The 18,899-nt window shown below is 38.2% G+C and overlaps 1 protein-coding gene across 2 annotated transcripts in view; it reads left to right on the forward strand.

The window, feature by feature from the left end:
- STK31 (serine/threonine kinase 31) overlaps positions 1-18,899 on the forward strand; it is an 86,544-nt gene that overhangs the window by 26,591 nt on the left and 41,054 nt on the right. For both annotated transcript variants that reach the window (XM_049893827.1, XM_049893828.1), the window contains exons 9-11: positions 5,703-5,818; positions 7,639-7,798; positions 10,719-10,841. In XM_049893827.1, the coding sequence (XP_049749784.1) occupies positions 5,703-5,818; positions 7,639-7,798; positions 10,719-10,841 (399 nt within the window). The remainder of the gene's footprint in view (positions 1-5,702; positions 5,819-7,638; positions 7,799-10,718; positions 10,842-18,899) is intronic.

An 18,899-nucleotide genomic window follows, 5' to 3' on the forward strand; every position in this document is an offset into this window, starting at 1 on the left:
TTTGTAGATGACTTTTCATTTATCCCTAGCCAATTTGAAAATTCTCTCTTTATCTGTGATTTTGGCAAGTTTGATTATGTCTTGGTGACTTTCTTTTGGAATCTACCTTGTGTGGGGTTTGATAAGCATCTTGGATGGATATCTTTTCATCTTCCAAGGTATCAGGGAAATTTTCTGCAAACAAATCTTCAACAATTCTCTCTGTATTTTCTGTTATCCCTCTGTGTTCTGGTACTCCAATCACTCATACGTTATTCCTTTTGATAGAGTCTGACATAATTCTTAGGGTTTCTCCATTTTTTAAAATTCTTTTATCTGATTTTTCTTCAAATAAGTTGGAATCAAGTGTTTTATCTTCAATCTTACTAATTCTGACTTCCATTGCCTCAGTTCTGCTCTTAGGACTTTCTGTTGAGTTGTCTAATTCCAATTATTGGCACCTTTGAAGCTCTGATGTCATGTCACCAGGTGGTTAGATTCGTTACTAGTTACGTGAGCCCAGGATGCTATGAGTCGGAATCGACTCGACGGCAGTGGGATGTGAGCCCAGGAGCCCATTTACTCCTGGATTCAGCTCAGGTGTCCAGGTAGTTGGTCACCAAGAGTGTGGTGCAGGCTCTAACCTGCAGTTCTGGAGGGACAGGGATGATGGGGGTAGGCACAGGTATCTGGCTGCAGAAAGGGGTCATGCACCAAGTAAGGCAGGAGGCTGACGGCTGCCCCTGAGTGTCTTGGGGGAAAACATGACCCTTTTCTCTAGAGTGTGTAGGTGGGTGAGTTTTGCAGCTGGACTGTGGGCACCCAATGTTGTTTGCTATAAAGACTGGGAGGCACACTTATTCTTGGACCTGTTTCAGGGATGGGTAGGTGGCGTGGGTGGAGCTACCAGTCCTCAGGCCTCTGGTATGGGTAGCTGAGGACCCTGCTTAATGGACAGAGTATTGTCCAATGTCACTCCAGCATATAGCTAATACAGTTCAATTTAGGCTTCAGGTATATACCCTATTGTACTGTGCTAATGAGGGCCTACGCTTTTGAAATGGGCCACACAGGTCTATGCAGGGGTAAAAGGCAATCATAGTCCATGGACCCCTTGTGCCAGTGCCTAGGAAAAGGAGCTGTGTCTGCTCTGAGTTCCTGGCTTAGGGGAGTTGGCAAGTTATTTTTTCATGTTTGTTAATTTGTTCCCTCTACAAGGCTGGAAGAATGGCTCTGGGCTTGTAATGAGTCCTACTTTCGGCCCAGGGAATGCAGCAATCACTGATACAGGCCCAGGACCCGGTACAGAGCAGGGAGGGGGCAGGTGGATGGAAGACAGGTTCTTCCCAAATGGTGTGTTTTTTGATCCACAAGATTAGACGCGTGTACTTGTATTTTGCCAATTGGGTACTGCTCTTCACTGGCTCTGGAGGCTTGAGTAGACTCTGTGCTGCCTGGTCTCTCCCGATGTGGAAAATGCATCCCGAGCACCACTATTTGCTTCACTGTGGAAGCCAGCCGATCTGATCTGCAGGGTACTGGTTCCCGCTGGGTCAGGCCTGGCAATTCCTTGCAGCTTCTGAACCATCTCTCCCTCACCCAGCCACTCAGTCTGATTGCTCAACTTTGCCTTTGATGTTCAGGGCTCCTAGATTGGCATTCACTTATTTTTTCTGGTCTTTGTTTCAAGAGGGACCAAAGGAAGCATCTGACTACTCCAGCATCTTGGCCCTGCCTCTCACAGCTCTATCCTTTTTCACTTTCTTAATGGTTTTTTTTGGCTAATAGAATTTTTTTATTTTGATGAAATCCAATATATCAGGTTTTTGTATTTAAAAAAATACAAAAAACATTTTTATGTCTGTTGCCTTTTTTTTTTTGTACACTGTCCGAGAAGATATCCTGTGGTTTTACCTAGAATCTATAATTTTTAAATATATGAACTATCTCAAATTTGTTTTTGTTTATAGTATGAAGTGAGGGGTTGAGTTTTTTCCCTCATGTAGATGTACTTCTCTTTTTCTTATTGCATTGTTTTGGCATCTTTGTTGAAAAATCAATTGACTGTATAACTGTGGGTATTTTTTTCTGTTGATTTGTGTATTTTTATGCCAGGGCAACACTGTCTTAATTACTGTAGCCCTATGGTAAGTCTTAAAATCAAGTAGTCCAATTGCTCCAACTTTGTTCTTTTGTTTCAGAATTGTTTTGGCTATTTTGGTTCCTTTGCTTTTCCATATAAATTTTAGAATAAGCTTGTCTAGATTTATAAAATATCCTTCTGAGATTTTGATTGAAATTCTGTTAAATTTGTAGATCAGTTTGGGGAGTATTGATACTTTACTGTGTCGAGTCTTCAAGTCTAAACATCGTATGTCTCCATTTATGTAGGTCTTCTTTGATTTCTTTGATCAGCATTTTGTAGTTTTTAATATATAGAAGGTATGCATATTTTATTAGTTTTTACCTAAGTATTCTTTTTTATGAGCTATTGTAAAAAATTTTTTTTTTAATTTTTGTTTCTAATGGGTCATTACTGGTATATAGGAATATAGTTGAATTTTGTGTGCAGATCTTGTCTTCCTGATATTGCTAAACTCACTTGTTAGTTACTAGTTACATTCAGATTTAGAATTATTTTTGCTTGCTGAATTGACCATTTATCTTTATGAAATGTCCCTCTTTATCACTGGAAATAGTCTCTGTCCTGAAGTCCTCATTGCCTGATTTTAATACAGCCATTTTTGTATGGCGTATCTTTTCTATCCTTTTGCTTTTATCTGTCTCTTTATATGTAATAAATGTTTCTCATAGGCAACATGCAGTTGAGTCCAGGCTTTTTCCATGCAGTTTGATAATGTCTTGCCTTTTGATGGGAGTGTGTAGTTCATTTTGATTTTATATAATTACTGATGTGGTTGGGTTTACGTCTGCTGTCTTTCCTGTTGGCAGCATTTTTTCTTTGTCTCTTTTAAAAACCATAACCATTCATCATCTGATGTCCAGTTTTGTCTTTTTCCTTTTAACAAGTAGATTAATAATAAATTCAAGACATTTAAGAAACAGTATGAGCTCACAATTCTTTTAGACTTACATTATTCTTTCCCTCAGTATTTTGTAGTTCTCATCCAAATGCATTAACTAGCACTTTGTGTTAAAAACTTGCTTTAATGGAGTCTTTTCAAAACATGCTATGTGTTTTTCAAAGATAACTATAACTGTTTTCCCAATCCTATTTTTTAGATTTATGTACTGTTTTGAGTAATTATCATAACAAGTAGAACTGATATAAACACATTTAGGAACAAATGTAACTGATTTTTCATGGTCATGCCACTCAATAAGAGTGGAAGGTTATGAGTATAACTGAGCACTGGCTACTATTAATAAGCATTCAGTATGTTCTGGTCCTCTCCTTTATTTTACTAAAGGATTGGAGAGTGTGAGGACAGGAGAGCATGTTGTTTAAATACTGAGTAAAAGTTCAACATTTATCTATGAAATAGCTGGTTTGTAGTATAATTGGAGTAAAATTGCCAGGTCTTTATTTATATTATTGGTGTATACATTATTTAAATGTATTTAAATTTAAACGAGAGGTGATCCAATAGAATGCAGAAATTATCAAACAATATCATTAATATCAAACACAAGTAAAATTTCGGTGAAGATCTTTCAAAAGCAGTGGTAGCAGTACATAGACAAGGAACTGCCAGAAATTTAAGTCGGATTCAGAAGAGGATGTGGAACGAGGGATATCACTGTTGATGTCAGATGGATCCTGGCTGAAAGCAGAGAATACCAGAAAGATGTTTACCTGTGTTTTATTGACTGATCAGAGGCATTCAACTGTGTGGATTGTAACAAATTATGGATAACATTGAGAAGAGTGGGAATTCCAGAACACTTAATTGTTCTCATGAGGAGCTTGTACATAGGCCAAGAGGCAGTTGTTCGAACAGAAGAGGATACTGTGTGATTTAAAGTTAAGAAACGTGTGTGTCAGGGTTGTATCCATTTACCATACTCATTCAGTCTATATGCTGAGCAGAAAACAGGAAAAGCTGGACTATATGAAGAACGGGGCATCAGGATTGGAGGAAGACTCATTAGCAACCTACCATATGCAGATGACACAATCTTGCTTGCTGAAAGTGAACAGGACTTGAAGCACTTAATGATGAAGATCAAAGACTACAACCTTCAGTTTGGATTATGCTTCAACATAAAGAAAACAAAAATCCTCACAACTGGACCACTCAGCAACATCATGATAAACAGAAAAGAAATTGAAGTTGTCAAGGATTTCGTTTTACTTGGATCCACCTTCAATGCCCATGGAAACAGCAGTCAGGAAATCAGATGGCGTTTTGCATTGGGCATATCTGCTGCAAAAGATCTCTTTCAAGTGTTAAAAGGCAAAAATGTCACTTTAAGGACTGAAGTGTACCTGACCCAAGGTGTGGTGCTTTCAGTCGCCTCATGAGCTTGTGAAAGCTGGACAGTGAATAAGCAGACTGAAGAGGAATTGACGCCTTCCAATTATGGTGTGGGTGGAAAATATTGACTATATCATGGATTGCCAGAAGAATGAACAAATCATTCTTGGTATAAGTACAGCCAGAATGCTCCTTAGAAGCAAGGATGTTGAGACTTTGTCTCAAATACTTTGTACATATTACCCGGAGGGACCAGTCCCTGAAGAAGGACATCATGCTTGGTAAAGTAGAGGGTCAGTGGAAAGAAAGGAAGACCCTCAAGAGATGAGTTGACACAGTGGGTACAACAGTGGGCTCAAGCATGATGATAATGAGGATGGCGCAGGACCGGGCAGCGTTTCCTTCTGTTGTGCGTGGAGTCGTTATGAGTCAGAGCTGACTTGATGTCACCGAACAACAGTAGCAACAACGTACGTTATTTAAGCAGCCTTGGAAACCCTGGTAGCGTAGTGGTTAAGTGCTATGGCTGCTAACCAAAAGGTCGGCAGTTCGAATCCACCAGGCACTCCTTGGAAACCCTATGGGGCAGTTCTGTCCTATAGGGTTGCTATGAGTCAGAATTGACTCGACGGCAACGGGTTTGGTTTTAGTTTTTGGGTGACGCAATGGTTAAGTGCTTGGCTGCCATAAAAAGCTGGTGATTAGAACCCACCAGCTGCTCTGTAGAAGAAAAGACCTGCATTCTGCTCATGTAAAGATTATGGAGCATTTCTTTTCTGTCATACAAGGTTGCTATGAGTCGGATTTGACTGGATGGCATATAACAACGTGCATTATTTTGGATGATCATGGTAGACATGTATTTGGGAAATCACTCAGGAAAAGGGAGTTTAATCTACCTTGCGTCAAAGAAATGATATTTTTGATTCTTTTGTAATGCAGAGTGGCATAAGACTTCATCAGAAAACAAATTGTTCATAATCATTTGGGATCTTTGTTTTCTATGGACACCGTTTATCTTTAGAAAAATCAAAGTATTAAAGGTACAGTATGTGAAATTTTGTTTCTCTTTGACTTCTTGTTAGGATGAAATATGAGAGTCTCTAATCTGTGAAACAGATTATCTTTTTCAGATTCCAACTAATTGGGTAATCAGTATTTATTATTATGTAGCCATATATGTATATATTTAATTTGGCTTAATTATGTCTAAATTTTTTGAAATAATAGCAGAAATACAGTTCCTAACTTATCTCACTAGCATGTGCCTGTTCTTTGTTTCAGCAAGAGAAAGCAACTACTATGGATTTGACTAAAAATTTAGAAAGTGCTCTGAAGACTCATGTAGGTACCAGAATGAAAGATCTAGCGGCTAAGGTTGAAATGTTAAAAGAAGTTAGGTAGGTAAAAGTATATTTTTAAAAGGATAATTTAAAATAATTGCATATTAGTTGATGCTTTGTTTAAATTATGTGCCTGCCATTTTTTGCTTTGAAATTTAATCTTTGTGTTTTTATGACTTTGAAGGGAGAAACTAAAAATAGTTATTCTTGAGATGAATTTGTATTATTCTTCTCAGTGTTCTTTTATTACCTGGAAGCTATAGTGTCCTAAGTTCATCTTTGAGAGTGAAATTTAAAAAACAATAACTCACAACTTGTAAGTGGTGGTTTGATGGGAACTACCATGTCCAGTTGTTTTACTTGGGGTTATTTTCAGGACTAATCTGAAACGAAAGTATCTAAATTACTTTACTCTGTCTAAAGATATAATTTATTATTTGCAAAGTGATCCTCATAGAGCCAGAAGAAAAAAGGAAATTGTTTAGCAAGTCATGTGCAGAGTTTATTCAGCATTTCTTGAAGTTTATATCTAAATTATACAGATATTCTTACCCTAGCAGAGGGTTACTTTATTGTTGGCTAGAGATAATGTATCACTTTTTTCTGGAGTTTCGATAAAATAGTTCTCAAAGCAATCTAGTTCCTTTTTCATGCTATGTGCAAAACTCAACTAGCTGTCCATTTTCTCGTGTACTTTGAAACACTAAAAAGGTGTTGCCTTGAATGAATACTGCATGTTGGCCTTTTCAATGGAAGCTTTTATTTTCCAGTATAAATCTATCAGTTGGCATCTGGTTTATCAGTCTCCTAAGAGTTTGAGTTATTTGGTCCCTTTAGAACCTAATCAGTTTTGAAGCACTGCCAAAAATCAAGTGGCTACATTTGCAAAATTGTGAGCAGACTTTGGACCAAAATGACCCAATGTATTTTAATTCATATTTGAGGAAAGAATATGCTATTAGTAATCTACTTGGAATATTGGTAATCTACTTGGAAATTAGAAAAAGGAATACCTTTGGACCTTGTTGGTTTTGCTAGTTGCTTGCTGTCTGATTGCATTTTTAAATTTAGCAAACACTAGCCTGGTTGTTAGAGTGCAAGGACTGTGTGCCTTTAGTCTTGGCAAGTAAGGTTGGCTAAATATGATTTTTTTTTTTATTTTCACTATTTCTCTTTTATTGTGCTTTAAGTGAAAGTTTATAAATCAAGTCAGTCTCTCATACAAAACCTTACATACACCTTGCTGTATATTCCTAGCTGCTCACCGCCTAATGAGACAGCACATTTGTTCTCTCCACCCTGTGTTTCCGTGTCCATTCAGCCAGCTTCCGTCCCCCTCGGCCTTCACATCTCCCCTCCAGACAGGAGCTGCCCACAAAGTCTCATGTGTCTACTTGATCGAAGAAGCCCACTTCTCACCAGTATCATTTTCTGTCTTATAGTCCAGTCCAATCCCTGTCTGAAAAGTTGGCTTCAGGAATGGGTCCTGTCTTGCGCTAACAGAAGGTCGGAGACCATGACCTCTGGGGTCCCTCTAGCCTGAGACCATGAAGCCTGGTCTTTTTACTAGAATTTGGGGTCTGCATCCTCCTGCTCCTTCAGGGAGTCTCTGTTGTGCTCCCTGTTGTGGCAGTCATTAAATATAATTTTTTTAAAAAGTACTTGCAAATCTAATTGTAGGCTAGACACTGAAGGTCTATTTGATATCCATATAATATAATTTTATATAAAAGTTAAAAAATATACTTCTTTATAGCCACTGCTGTAAATAGTAACTTTAGATAATTACTATTTAAGTGTAACTTTTTCTCTCATAAATTTTCATATTTTTCGTATATTGGTCTTTTCCTTTTTGCTCTTTTTTTTTTTTTAAACAGGCGTGTGAACGTCAGTGTTCGTTTTGGAGATGACCTCTCAGATGCTATACAAGTGTTGGATGAAGGGTGCTTTACTACCCCAGCTTCTTTGAATGAATTAGAGATAATTTGGGAAGAATACAGTCTGGCTCAGGAGAAGATTAAAACTTGTCAAAATGTGGTGGGTTGAGAATTCAGGAAAAAATTAAAATCTTAATCTGCTGAACATAAGGAGATATTTATCATCTTTTGAGAAAGCAGGGGGGTGGGTGGTGCACATATTGTAATGGCATTTTATTTGCCTGAAATATTTTTTTTTACAGTATTTTCATAGTATATCATTTAATTCCTTTACTGGCCTTGTCAGAAAGGACCAGTAGATAAATGATCATTGTGGACAAAGAGGTAACAAAATCTTTTTTTCCTTTTTGCATAAGAATTTGACCTTTAATTAACTCCCTAGCTTTGTTTGCTTCGTCATCTGATTAAATGATATTTCAACCATGTTACTAGGCAGTATAGTAAATATAACACCTGATTGGTAAATTGCCTCTGGACTGGGAGGAAGTATAAATAAACTACAAATGCTTGCTGTGGACTTTTGTAACTGGGCATGCCCCGCTAGAAACCCAGGAAGCTATGCCTGTGGAATTGTTATAAGAGATGCAGTGGATTTGAAGGGCGTGAGATTTCCAAGCCAAGGTGGCTCCCACGCTCACTGATATGGATGTCATCTTCTGGTCTGAGTGGCATGTTTTATGCTGCAGCATTGGACTATTAGATATTGTCTCAGCCACCTATTGAGAGGTGGTTTTGTGGGCCCGGGAGGGGCATGAAGAATAAAATATTTCAGATGAATTTTTCATTTGCTTAGGGGCATGAAGAATAAAATATTTCAGATGAATTTTTCATTTGCTTAGATACAAGTATATATTATTTCCTGTTGCAGTTCTCTTTAGTTTGTTGAATCAAACTGAACAGAAATCTTAGTTTTCTGTATAAAAGTATTCCCTGCAGTAATCATATGTAGCACCTATGATGAGCTCTGTAATTACTGTGTTTTGAGTTGTTCCATCATACGTATTGGTAGTTTCTGCGTCTGTGAATTGTATCCTGAACGTCTATTCCCTATTCCCAGCTATTGGCCAGTTGGGAGCCTAACTGGCTCTGAACGAGAAACATCAACAGCATAACTTAGGCCTTTGGAAATGCCAGGAATGTTTAGTTTGGAGAAAGGGTTAGATTTGGTTTTTTTTGTATATTACATCTTAACTTCTGATTATGAAAGAAAAAACTGAGAGCAGAATTAATAATTTTTGAATCCATAAACTACAGATAATATTACGAGTACTTTATAAACTTTTTCCTTGCATCGTCTTTAAGATGGGCATTTTTATCCCCATTTTATTAATGAGGAAGGCCCACAGGAGTTGAGTAACTTGCTCAAAATTCCATAGTTCTAAATCTTAATATGGAATTTGAACCCAGATCTGTCTGACTACAAAGTATATTCTCTTTCCATTTAAACTGCACTACCAAATATATTAAAATTACTTATGTATTTTCATGTAATTGAGCTGGAAAAGAACTGCTTCTTTTGCTTTGCTTTGTTTTTGTGGCTTGAGCATAGGAGAGTAATTCAAGGCAGAGAGAGAGAGGGCTTAATGTATTCCAGTAGTACAAGTTTTTTTTTTTTTTTAAAGCAAATATTTGTTTCTATCACTGCTGATGTTGCAGGGCTGACTTTTAGGCGTCATCGCCTTAAAGATCATTTGATACACTGGTGAGGCAGAGTATTGGATAAATACAGAAACATAATTGCTACTCAAATGAAGTTGCCGTTTTGTTTCCTTATGGTACATAATTTAGACCTTAGACTTGTTATTTTCATTTATGTATTTTTCACAGTTCCTTGACATGGTTGCCACATTTTTTTTTTAATTTTTTCTTTCCTTTTGTCTTTGTAGTTATAAAATGGTCTGGTTCTGCTTAACGAAGAAAGAATATCCCCAGATCCACACTTTTAATTGTATGTGCCAGACACTGTCATAGGTGGTGGAGACACAAATTTGTTTAAGACATGATCCTATGTTTATCTTTCTTGGGTACAGGATGGATATATAAACAGATAATTTCAGTATAGTGTATTAGGTACTATAGTAGAGATAATGCATAGGGTTCTTAGATCTTTCTCACTTACGTATTTTGAATATAGCCTTTTGGGAGGTCTTACCCTCTTGGAATTTAACCAAACCTTGAAGAATGAGTAGATGAAGAAGTTGAGGGTGGGATGGGAGTAGGAAGGAACCAACGTGTAATTAATAATAATGTTGTTAGGTGCCATTGAGTCAATTCTGATTCATAGTGAATCTATAGGACAGAGTAGAACTGTCCCATAGGGTTTCCTAGGCTATAATCTTTATGGAAGCAGATTGCCAGGTCATTTCTTATACAGAGCTGCTGGGTGGGTTCAAACCACTGACTTTTTGGTTGGCAATCAAGTACTTAACCACTGTGCCTTAATTAATAACAGGAACTTACATAATTTTCTCAAGAAAACCAAAAATTTCGTTGTCACAGAAGTAATGGGGAAAAAATAAAGTAGAGCAGGATTATTGAACTTAAGTGTCCTTATTTTTAATTAAGGGAAAGGAAGGTCTGTCAGTTTGGTGGTCTAAGTCTTAATATGTTGGGAGAATGTAGTGTTGAATGCTTCTCTTACAAGCTAGGATGGTGAGACTTCGTCTCACGTATTTTGGATGTGCTATCAAGAGGGACCAGTCCCTGGAGAAGGATGTCATGCTTGGCAAAGCAGAGGGTCAGTGAAAAAGAGGAAGACCTTCAGTGAGATGGATTGACATATTGGCTGCAACAATGGGCTCAAACGTAGCAACGATTGTAAAGACGGCACAGGACTGGGCAGTGTTTTGTTCTGTTGAACAGGGCTGCTATGAGTCAGAAGCAACTCGGATGGCAACAGACAACAACAACAATAATGTTAATTTTACATATTTTGATACCTGAAAAAATATATATATAGGTCAATGTATAAAAAATACCTGACGTATTAGTGATGGTTATTCTTTTTTTCCTTCCTCCAGAATGAAGGGAATATTTTGATTGCTAAAAGAAATGAAGTGCAACAGAAGCTGTACACGGCAGTAGATGTTTTTATTCTGGAAGTAGATGAGTTACCTCTTAATAAACGCTTGGAAACATTGCAGGTTGGGATTAAAAAATGAATTTTAAATATAAACGAACATATGATTTTAACATTTGAGAGGTAAAATTAGCATTTTTCTTGAGACTTCAGATAGCACTGATGCCTACAAAAGTTTTTCTTCTCTTCTTTACTGAATTAGAATTTCTTTTTAATGGGATGAAAATTTATATTAATATGTTTATTTGTATGTGTGTATTCTGATAATAAGGTAAAATGGCCAGACACTATAGACTTGCTAGATCAGTATTCATTGGGGAAACTAATGGAAACGGGCAGGAGCAGTAGTAGGCATGTGGGCCCAGTTGCCTGTTGCATTCTAGCAGAAGATCTAGTAGAACAGCATATCCGAGTTAGGGGGAGGGACTCTGATCCTTGAATTATATGGCTTTTAAGCTCCATGATTGTGTATGTTCCTCCTCTCGTGTGATCAGGGGTTGGAATACAATAGCCATATGATACGGTGGAACCTTGTCTTCGGCCCTGTTCTGCCACCACAGCAATAACTTTAATTTGGGGTGAATGAGCGTGACAGTGTTAAGTTATTCCATCTATTAACATGATAGTTCTTTACTCTTATTTAGGTCTTTTTTTATCTTCTTTAACAGTGTCTAAAATTGTTCTCTAAAAGGTCACATGCATTTTTTTTGTTCATTTAACTCGTAAATACTTAAAAGTTTTGATTGCTTTTGTATTATTTTTTAATTTTCTAGTTATTTTTAATGACAAGATGAATATTAATTTTTATGTATTGATCTCTCTCTGGTGTCCCTGTTGAACTCTCTCTTCATTCTCATTTGTTAATACTCTTTGAGTTTTCTATGTGGATGTGCCATTTAAAAATAATAACCCTTTTATCTCTTCTTTTTTTGAATTTTTACTGCATTGTTTATCTTTAGTACTAAATTGTACAATAACTGTGATAGGTAGTATCCTTACCTCGTTACGAACTGCAAGGAATGAGCTTGCTGGAGAGAGGGAAGTTCAGGGACATCTGGGCACTGTCTCTTTTTATCCAGTAAGATGAAAATGTAGCTTTGATGATACTGTGTGTGGTTCAGGGACATTGGAGCCCTAGTTTGAAAGATTTCCCTAAGTGGGATTGCATAAATAGTGTGAGTTTTTCCAGAATGATGAAGTAAGCCTTGGATATAAAAGGCCATTAGTGTAGTAAAAATTTACCATTCTACAAAGCAAGCCTCTGCTTTGCATAGTGTCATGGCAACTTTGTACCCATATTGGGGACTTTGGGACCCAACTGAAGTTACTTGAACATGCTTCATTTGCTTTTGACCTATGTAACCATTGTTTTCTCATAAGTTTCGGTGGAGTGGTTAATTAAATTGAGAATTGAAGCTAATATTGTGCATGTGCATACTCATATGCAGTCCTGAATTCTTCCTGCCAGTTGTTATAACATTTTGATTTAAAGTCTGTTTTGTCTGATATTAATATAGTCATCTCAGTTACTCTTTTGGTTATTATTTGCATGGAAAATTTTCATTCCATCCTTTGACCTTCAGTGAATTTCTAACTTTGGGTCTAAAGTGTGTCTTTTGTAGACAGCATATAGATGGATAATGTTTTTGAAATCCATTCTGCCAATCTCTGCCTTTTGATGGGAGAGTTCAATCCATTTATATTTATAGTAGTTAACATTTTACTATTTGTTTTTTTTGTGTCTTATACCTTTTTTATCCTTCTTTTCCTCTAATACTACCTTTTTGCATGTTCAGCTGATTTTTTTTGTACTGACCGATTTTAGTTCCTTTCTTCTTGTGTATATTTTGTAGCTATTTTCTTTGTAGTTACTATGGGGATTGTGTTTAACATTCTAAATTCATTATCTCTAGTCTCTTCTCTCTAGTGCCATCAAATTCATTATAGCCTACTTTAAATTGGTACTAACTTCAGTAATATACAATACTCCTGCCCCCTTTATGTTGTTGCTATCACAAATTATATTTTTGTATGTCATGTGCCCAGTAACATAAATTTATAATTGTTTTTTATGCATTTGTTATTTGAAATTATGTAGGACATAACAGCTAGAGTTACAAACCAAAAATACCATAAAACTAGCCCTTATATTTGCCCATGAAGTTACCTTTACCAGAGATCTTTGTTTCTTTGTACGACTTCGAGTTATTGTCTAGTGTATTTTTATTTCAATCTGAAGGACTTCCTTTAGCATTTCTTGTAGGGCGGGTCTAATTGTAATGAACTCCTTCAGCTTTTGTTTATCTGAGGATGTCTTAATTTTGTCCTCATTTTTGAAGGACAGTTTTGCTGGATATAGAACTCTTAGTTGACAGTTCTTTCGTGACTTTAAATAAATGGACAAGTACAATTTTTTTAAATGAAAATCATGTTTTATAAGTTAGTGCCTGTATAAGTTTGGCAGTCAAATGAATAAGCCCCTGTAAAGATTTTTTTTTCTTCTCATTAATTGTTAGCAAACAAAGGTTGAAATAATCTTTAAAGCTCTTTTTTTAAAATTGTGGTGAAAATACATACAACAAAATATATGCCATCTCAACAATTTCTGCATAAACAGTTCAGTGACATTGATTATGTTTTTCAAGTTGTGTAAGCATTCTTGCTCTCTTTTTCAAAATCATTCTATCACCATTAACATAAACTCAATAACCCCTAAACAAAAAATCTTCCTTTCTCCCAGAAGTAATAACTGTGGATAAGAATTAGGACAAAGCTGGTTCCTGTGAGACAGAAGTAAATATACCCCTGTTCTCCAACTTCTCTACCATTTCTGATGCCTGGCATTCCCCATATGGCATTCTTTCTCTGTTGGGTTTGATAATTCATTGAAACAGTCACTGAGAACCCAAGGAAACAACATAACTGCAGTAACAACTTTAATAACAGTTGTTGTTAGGTACTGTCAAGTTAGTTCCAACTCATAGCTACCCTGTGCACAACAGAAGGAAACAGTGCCTGGTCTTGTGCCATCCTCACAGTTGTTGCCATGCCTGAGCCACTGTTGCAGCCATTGTGTCAGTCCATCTCATTGAGGGTCTTCCTCTTTTTTGCTGACCCTCTACCAAGCATGATGTCCTTAATAACAGAAAAGGATATAAACAAATGAAGATATGCACAGGGTGAGGTTCTAGAGGGATCTCAGTGTCTAACAGGAGACCTGCTTACCCTTCCTGAAAACAAATGTTCATTTCCACCCATCAGGATTTCAAACAGGAAACTCAGTGACATCACTTGGCAAGCTCAGCTACTGGTTGCTCATCTCAGCTCTCGGCTGGGGTTCAGTCTTTATACTCTGCTGTCACCATCTAGGTCTGCTTATTGTTTCTACTTCTCCTAGTACCATTGCAGCTGCTGTCTCCATCACCGTCACAGGCTTACCTGGTTGGGAGGTTCATAGAGGAAGCCCTCCTACTCCCACCTTGTTCTCTCCTGGCTCTTGTGGATTAGGAGGCCCCATCTGAGCCTCCGTGTTACAGAGTTTTTTTTATCAGTCATGGGGCAGGCCCCCCAGCCAATCTGTGTAAAGGTTAACTACAGGGTAAGGCCCTCCCATCCAACCCTACTAAAGATCAAACTGCCCAGGGCCCAACAGCCAATCCTGGTGTCTTAGTTATCTAGTGCTGTATAACAGAAATACCACAAGTGGATGGTTTTAACAAAGAGAAGTTTATTCTCTCACAGTCCATTAGGCTGAGTCTGAACTCAGGACACCAGCTCCAGGGGCACACTTTTCTCTCTCTGTCGGCTCTGGAGGAGGGTTCCTGTTATCAGTCTTCCCTTGGTCTGGGGACATCTCAGCACAGGAAGCTTAGGTCCAAAGGATGCACTCTGCTCCCAGCACTGCTTTCTTGGTGGTATGAGGTTCCCATCTGTCTCTGTTGGCATTTCTTTCTTATATCTCAAGAGAGAGCACCTGAAGACACAATCCAATTTTGTAGATTGAGTCCTGCCTCATTTACACAACTGCCGCCCATCCCCCCTCATTAACATCATAGAGGCAGGTTTTACACCATATAGGAAAATCACATCAGATGACAAAATGGTAGACAGTCACCGGATACCAGGAATCATGGCATATCCAAATTGATACATTTTTTGGGGGACATAATTCAATCCATGAAGCCTGTTAAACATCAGACTGGGCAGGACTCCTCAGCCAATCCAGGTAAAGGTTGGTTACTGGGAAGGGCCCTTAGCCAGTGCAGGTAATGTTTGGTTACTGAGTGGGGCTCCCCAGCCAATCCCAGTAAAGGTCAGATCAGGTGAGGCTTTAGAACCAGGACCAAAAAGCCAAATAGTTTTTTTTTATTTTCCACACCATGCACCTCCTTTCTCCTGCCCCTGGTAACTGCTGATAATCTTTGTTTTCTATATATTTGTTTATTTCATATAAATGAGACCATACAGTTTTTGTTCTTTTGCAACTAACTTTGCTCAGCGTTGTGTTTTCAGGGTTCATTCATGTTGTGGCATGCGTCAGGACTTTCTCTTTATGGCTGAGTGTATTCCATTGTGTTTATGTACCACATTTTGTTTATCTTTTCATCTGTTGATAGGCATTTAGGTTGTTCCCACCTTTCAGCTTTTGTGAATAGTTCTGTAATGAACATTGGTGTACAGGTTTCTGTTTGTGTACCTGCCTTCAATTCTTCTGGGTATATACCTAGGATTGAGATTGCCAGGTCATATGTTGGTTCTATGTTCAGCTTTTTTTTTTTTTTTTAATTTTTATTGCGCTTTAAGTGAAAGTTTACAAATCAAGTCAGCCTCTCACACAAAAACTTACATACACCTTGCTACATACTCCCTGTTGCTCTCTCTCTAATGAAACAGCCTGCTCCCTCCCTCCACCCTCTCTTTTCGTGTCCATTCCTCCAGCTTCTAACCCCGTCTACCCTCTCATCTCCCTTGCAGACGGGAGATGCCAGTATAGTCTCAGGTGTCCACGTGATCCAAGCAGCTCACTCCTTACCAGCATCCCTCACCATCCCATTGTCCAGTCCAATCCCTGTCTGAAGAGTTGGCTTTGGGAACGGTTCCTGTCCTGGGCCAACAGAAGGTCTGGGGGCCATGACCACCGGGGTCCTTCTAGTCTCAGTCAGATCATTAAGTCTGGTCTTTTTATGAGAATTTGGGGTTTGTATCCCACTGCTCTCGTGCTCCCTGTCAGGGCAGTCATCGGTTGTAGCCAGGCACCATCTAGTTCTTCTGGTCTCAGGGTGATGGAGTCTCTGGTTTATATTTGTTAAACTTTTTGAGGTACTGCCAAACTGGTTCTCACAGTGGCTATACCATTTTACATTCCCCCAGCAGTGAATGAGGGCTTCAGTTTCTCTACAATTGCCAAAACCTGTTATTTACTGTTTTTTTTTTTTTTTAAACATTGCCATTCTACTAGGAGTGAGGTGGTATCTCATTGTGGCTTTGATTTGCGTCTCCCTAATGGCTAATGGGAAACCCTGGTGGCATAGTGGTTAAGTGCTACAGCTGCTAACCAAAAAGTCACAGTTCAAATCCACCAGGCGCTCCTTGGAAACCCTATGGGGCAGTTCTACTCTGACCTATAGGGTCGCTATGAGTTGGAATCGATTTGATGGCAATGGGTTTGGTTTTTGGTTGATGGCTAATGAGGAGCCCTGGTGGCACAGTGGTTAGGAGCTTGGTTGTTAACCAAAAGGTCGGCAGTTCAAATCTACGAGCTGCTCCTTGGAAACTGTATGGGGCAGTTTTACTCTGTCCTAAATGGTCACTATGAGTTGGAATCGACTGTCCAGCAATGGGTTTTTTTTTTTTTTTTGGTGAATGGCTAATGAGGGGGAGCCTGGGTGGTAGGTTAAAGCACTGGGCTGCTAACTGAAAGGTTGGAGGTTCAAACTCACTAGCTGCTTTTCAGAAGTTATGGCAGTCTGTTTCTGTAAAGATTTATAGCCTTGGAAACCCTATGGGACAGTTCTACTCTGTCCTACAGGATTGCTATGATTTGGAATTGACTTGATGGAAATGGATTTGGCTTGATTTTATTTTTTTTTTGATGGCTAATAAAAAAGCCCTGGTAGCACAGTAGTTAATAAGCGCCGGACTGCTAATCGGAAGGTCAGCGGTTGAAACTCACCAGCTGCTCCACAGGAGAAAGATGTGCATTTGGCTTCTGTAAAGATTACAGCCTTGGAAACCCTCTGGCAGCAGTTCTACTGTATTGTGTAGGGCTGCTATGAGTCATAACAGACTCGACGGCAAAGGGTAGTGGCTAATGACGTTGAGCATCTTTTCATGTGCTTGTTGGCCGTTTGAATATCCTCCTTGGTGAACTGTCCAAGTCCTTTAGCCATTTTTTAAATTGTTTGTCTTTTTGTTAAGTTATAGAAGTATTTTATATATCTTGGACAGGAGACCCTTATCGGTTATATGGTTCTTGAAAATTTTCTCCCAGTCCGTAGGTCCTCTGATGAACAAAATTATTTAATTTCTGTGAGGTTTCATTATTTTATCTTTTGCTGCTTGTGTTTTGCTCGGTTGTTTATAAAATATCCTATCCAAAGGCCATTTTTCCTTTCGACCTTTGATGATAATAGTCCATTGTCTGTAATTGTTTGATGATAATAATCCATTGGTGATAATTATTTGAAAAGCCTCGGATCAGTTTGTTTTTTGTTCTTCTGTAGGTAATCTTTTTTTTTCCTCCGGAAGTTTTTAAATTTTCACTTGACTTTGTTCCTAAATTACACTATAACATGCTTAAGTATAGATATAATCTGGATAGTTTAGTACTGTCTAGGCCATTTCAGTCTGAAGTTTTATATTTTATATCTTTAATTCTAGGAAACACTTGGCAATTATTTCTTATATTGGTCCCTTTTACTTTTTCTCTAATTCTGAAATATCTGTTAGACGTTTAAACTTCTACTTTTATTCTTCACATATTTTAACTGTTTTTCCATTGCTTTTTGTATGTTTTTATCCCTTTCTGTGAGTTTTTGGAGGGATCCTTGACTTACCGTCTAGCTCACTAATTGGTTCTTCAGTTAATGTCCTTCTGCCATTAGGCGATACATTGTGTTTTTTATTTCAAAGAGTAGTTCTTTCATACCTAGTATCTTCAGTTGGTTATTATTTATAACTGTTTGTTTTTTCATTGTGTTTCCGTGTCTTCTCTTTTTGGTAAGAATATCTGTTACGCTTATTTTGAGTTCTTAATATTGTGTGGCCCACTGATTTTGGTTTTCTTCTTATAAAGTGGCTTAGTTATATTTTTTTAGAGTGCTTGTGTTTTTCATATATTTTGTCCTCCCTTCCAGCTGCTTCCAGGTTATCATGTTCTCTTGGGACGATAAGCAACCTTAGTTCTGAGAGGACAGGCGAAAGTCTGGACCACAGCTTAGACCACTGCAGATCAGGTTAGGGAAAAGGATGGGGTGTTTCTCAGAGTGGAGACAAGTCTGGGCTGAACTACTCCTTGTTTGCCTCTCTCCCAGATGATCTTACTCTTCAGTGAATTTCCCAGTCTCTCTACTTCAGCCACTGCTATTTTCCAGAGGGTACCACCCTTGGGTGTAAATGCTTATCAGATGTTCAAGAGAAAAGGAAAGGAGGGGGAATGCTCCGGAGCGGCCATCTCTTCTGTACTGGTTATGAGTTTTGGCCTTACCTGTGTTGTGCTGTGCTTGTGTAAACCCATGGCCTCTTTTTGGTGTTGGGCTGGTGCTGGTGCCAATCTGAGGGAAAGAGAAAGGCATAGGTTATCTTTTCCCACAGGCTATCCTGTGTTGTGGCCTAGGACTTTTCCTACTTGAAGTGGCTTTACTCATTCATTGCTGAGCACCAGTCATCCTCTGTTTTTCCAAGGATTTCTCAGAATTTTTTGATAAGTTTTCCTCTTGTCTCTGTAGCATTTCTAGGGTTTATTCCTAGAAGGAGACAGCAGCTATGCTGGCTTCTGTCTTGCCTCTTCCAGTCCTTCTTTAATGCTTTTAAGAACGTATACTTAATATGTCTAGTATTTTTCCTTAATTGGAATTACATTGTATATTTTGGTGTATAGTTTATTTACTTTTTTTAGCAATAG

This window comes from Elephas maximus, chromosome 8 (assembly GCF_024166365.1).
Source record: "Elephas maximus indicus isolate mEleMax1 chromosome 8, mEleMax1 primary haplotype, whole genome shotgun sequence".
Classification (NCBI taxonomy): Eukaryota; Metazoa; Chordata; class Mammalia; order Proboscidea; family Elephantidae; genus Elephas; species Elephas maximus.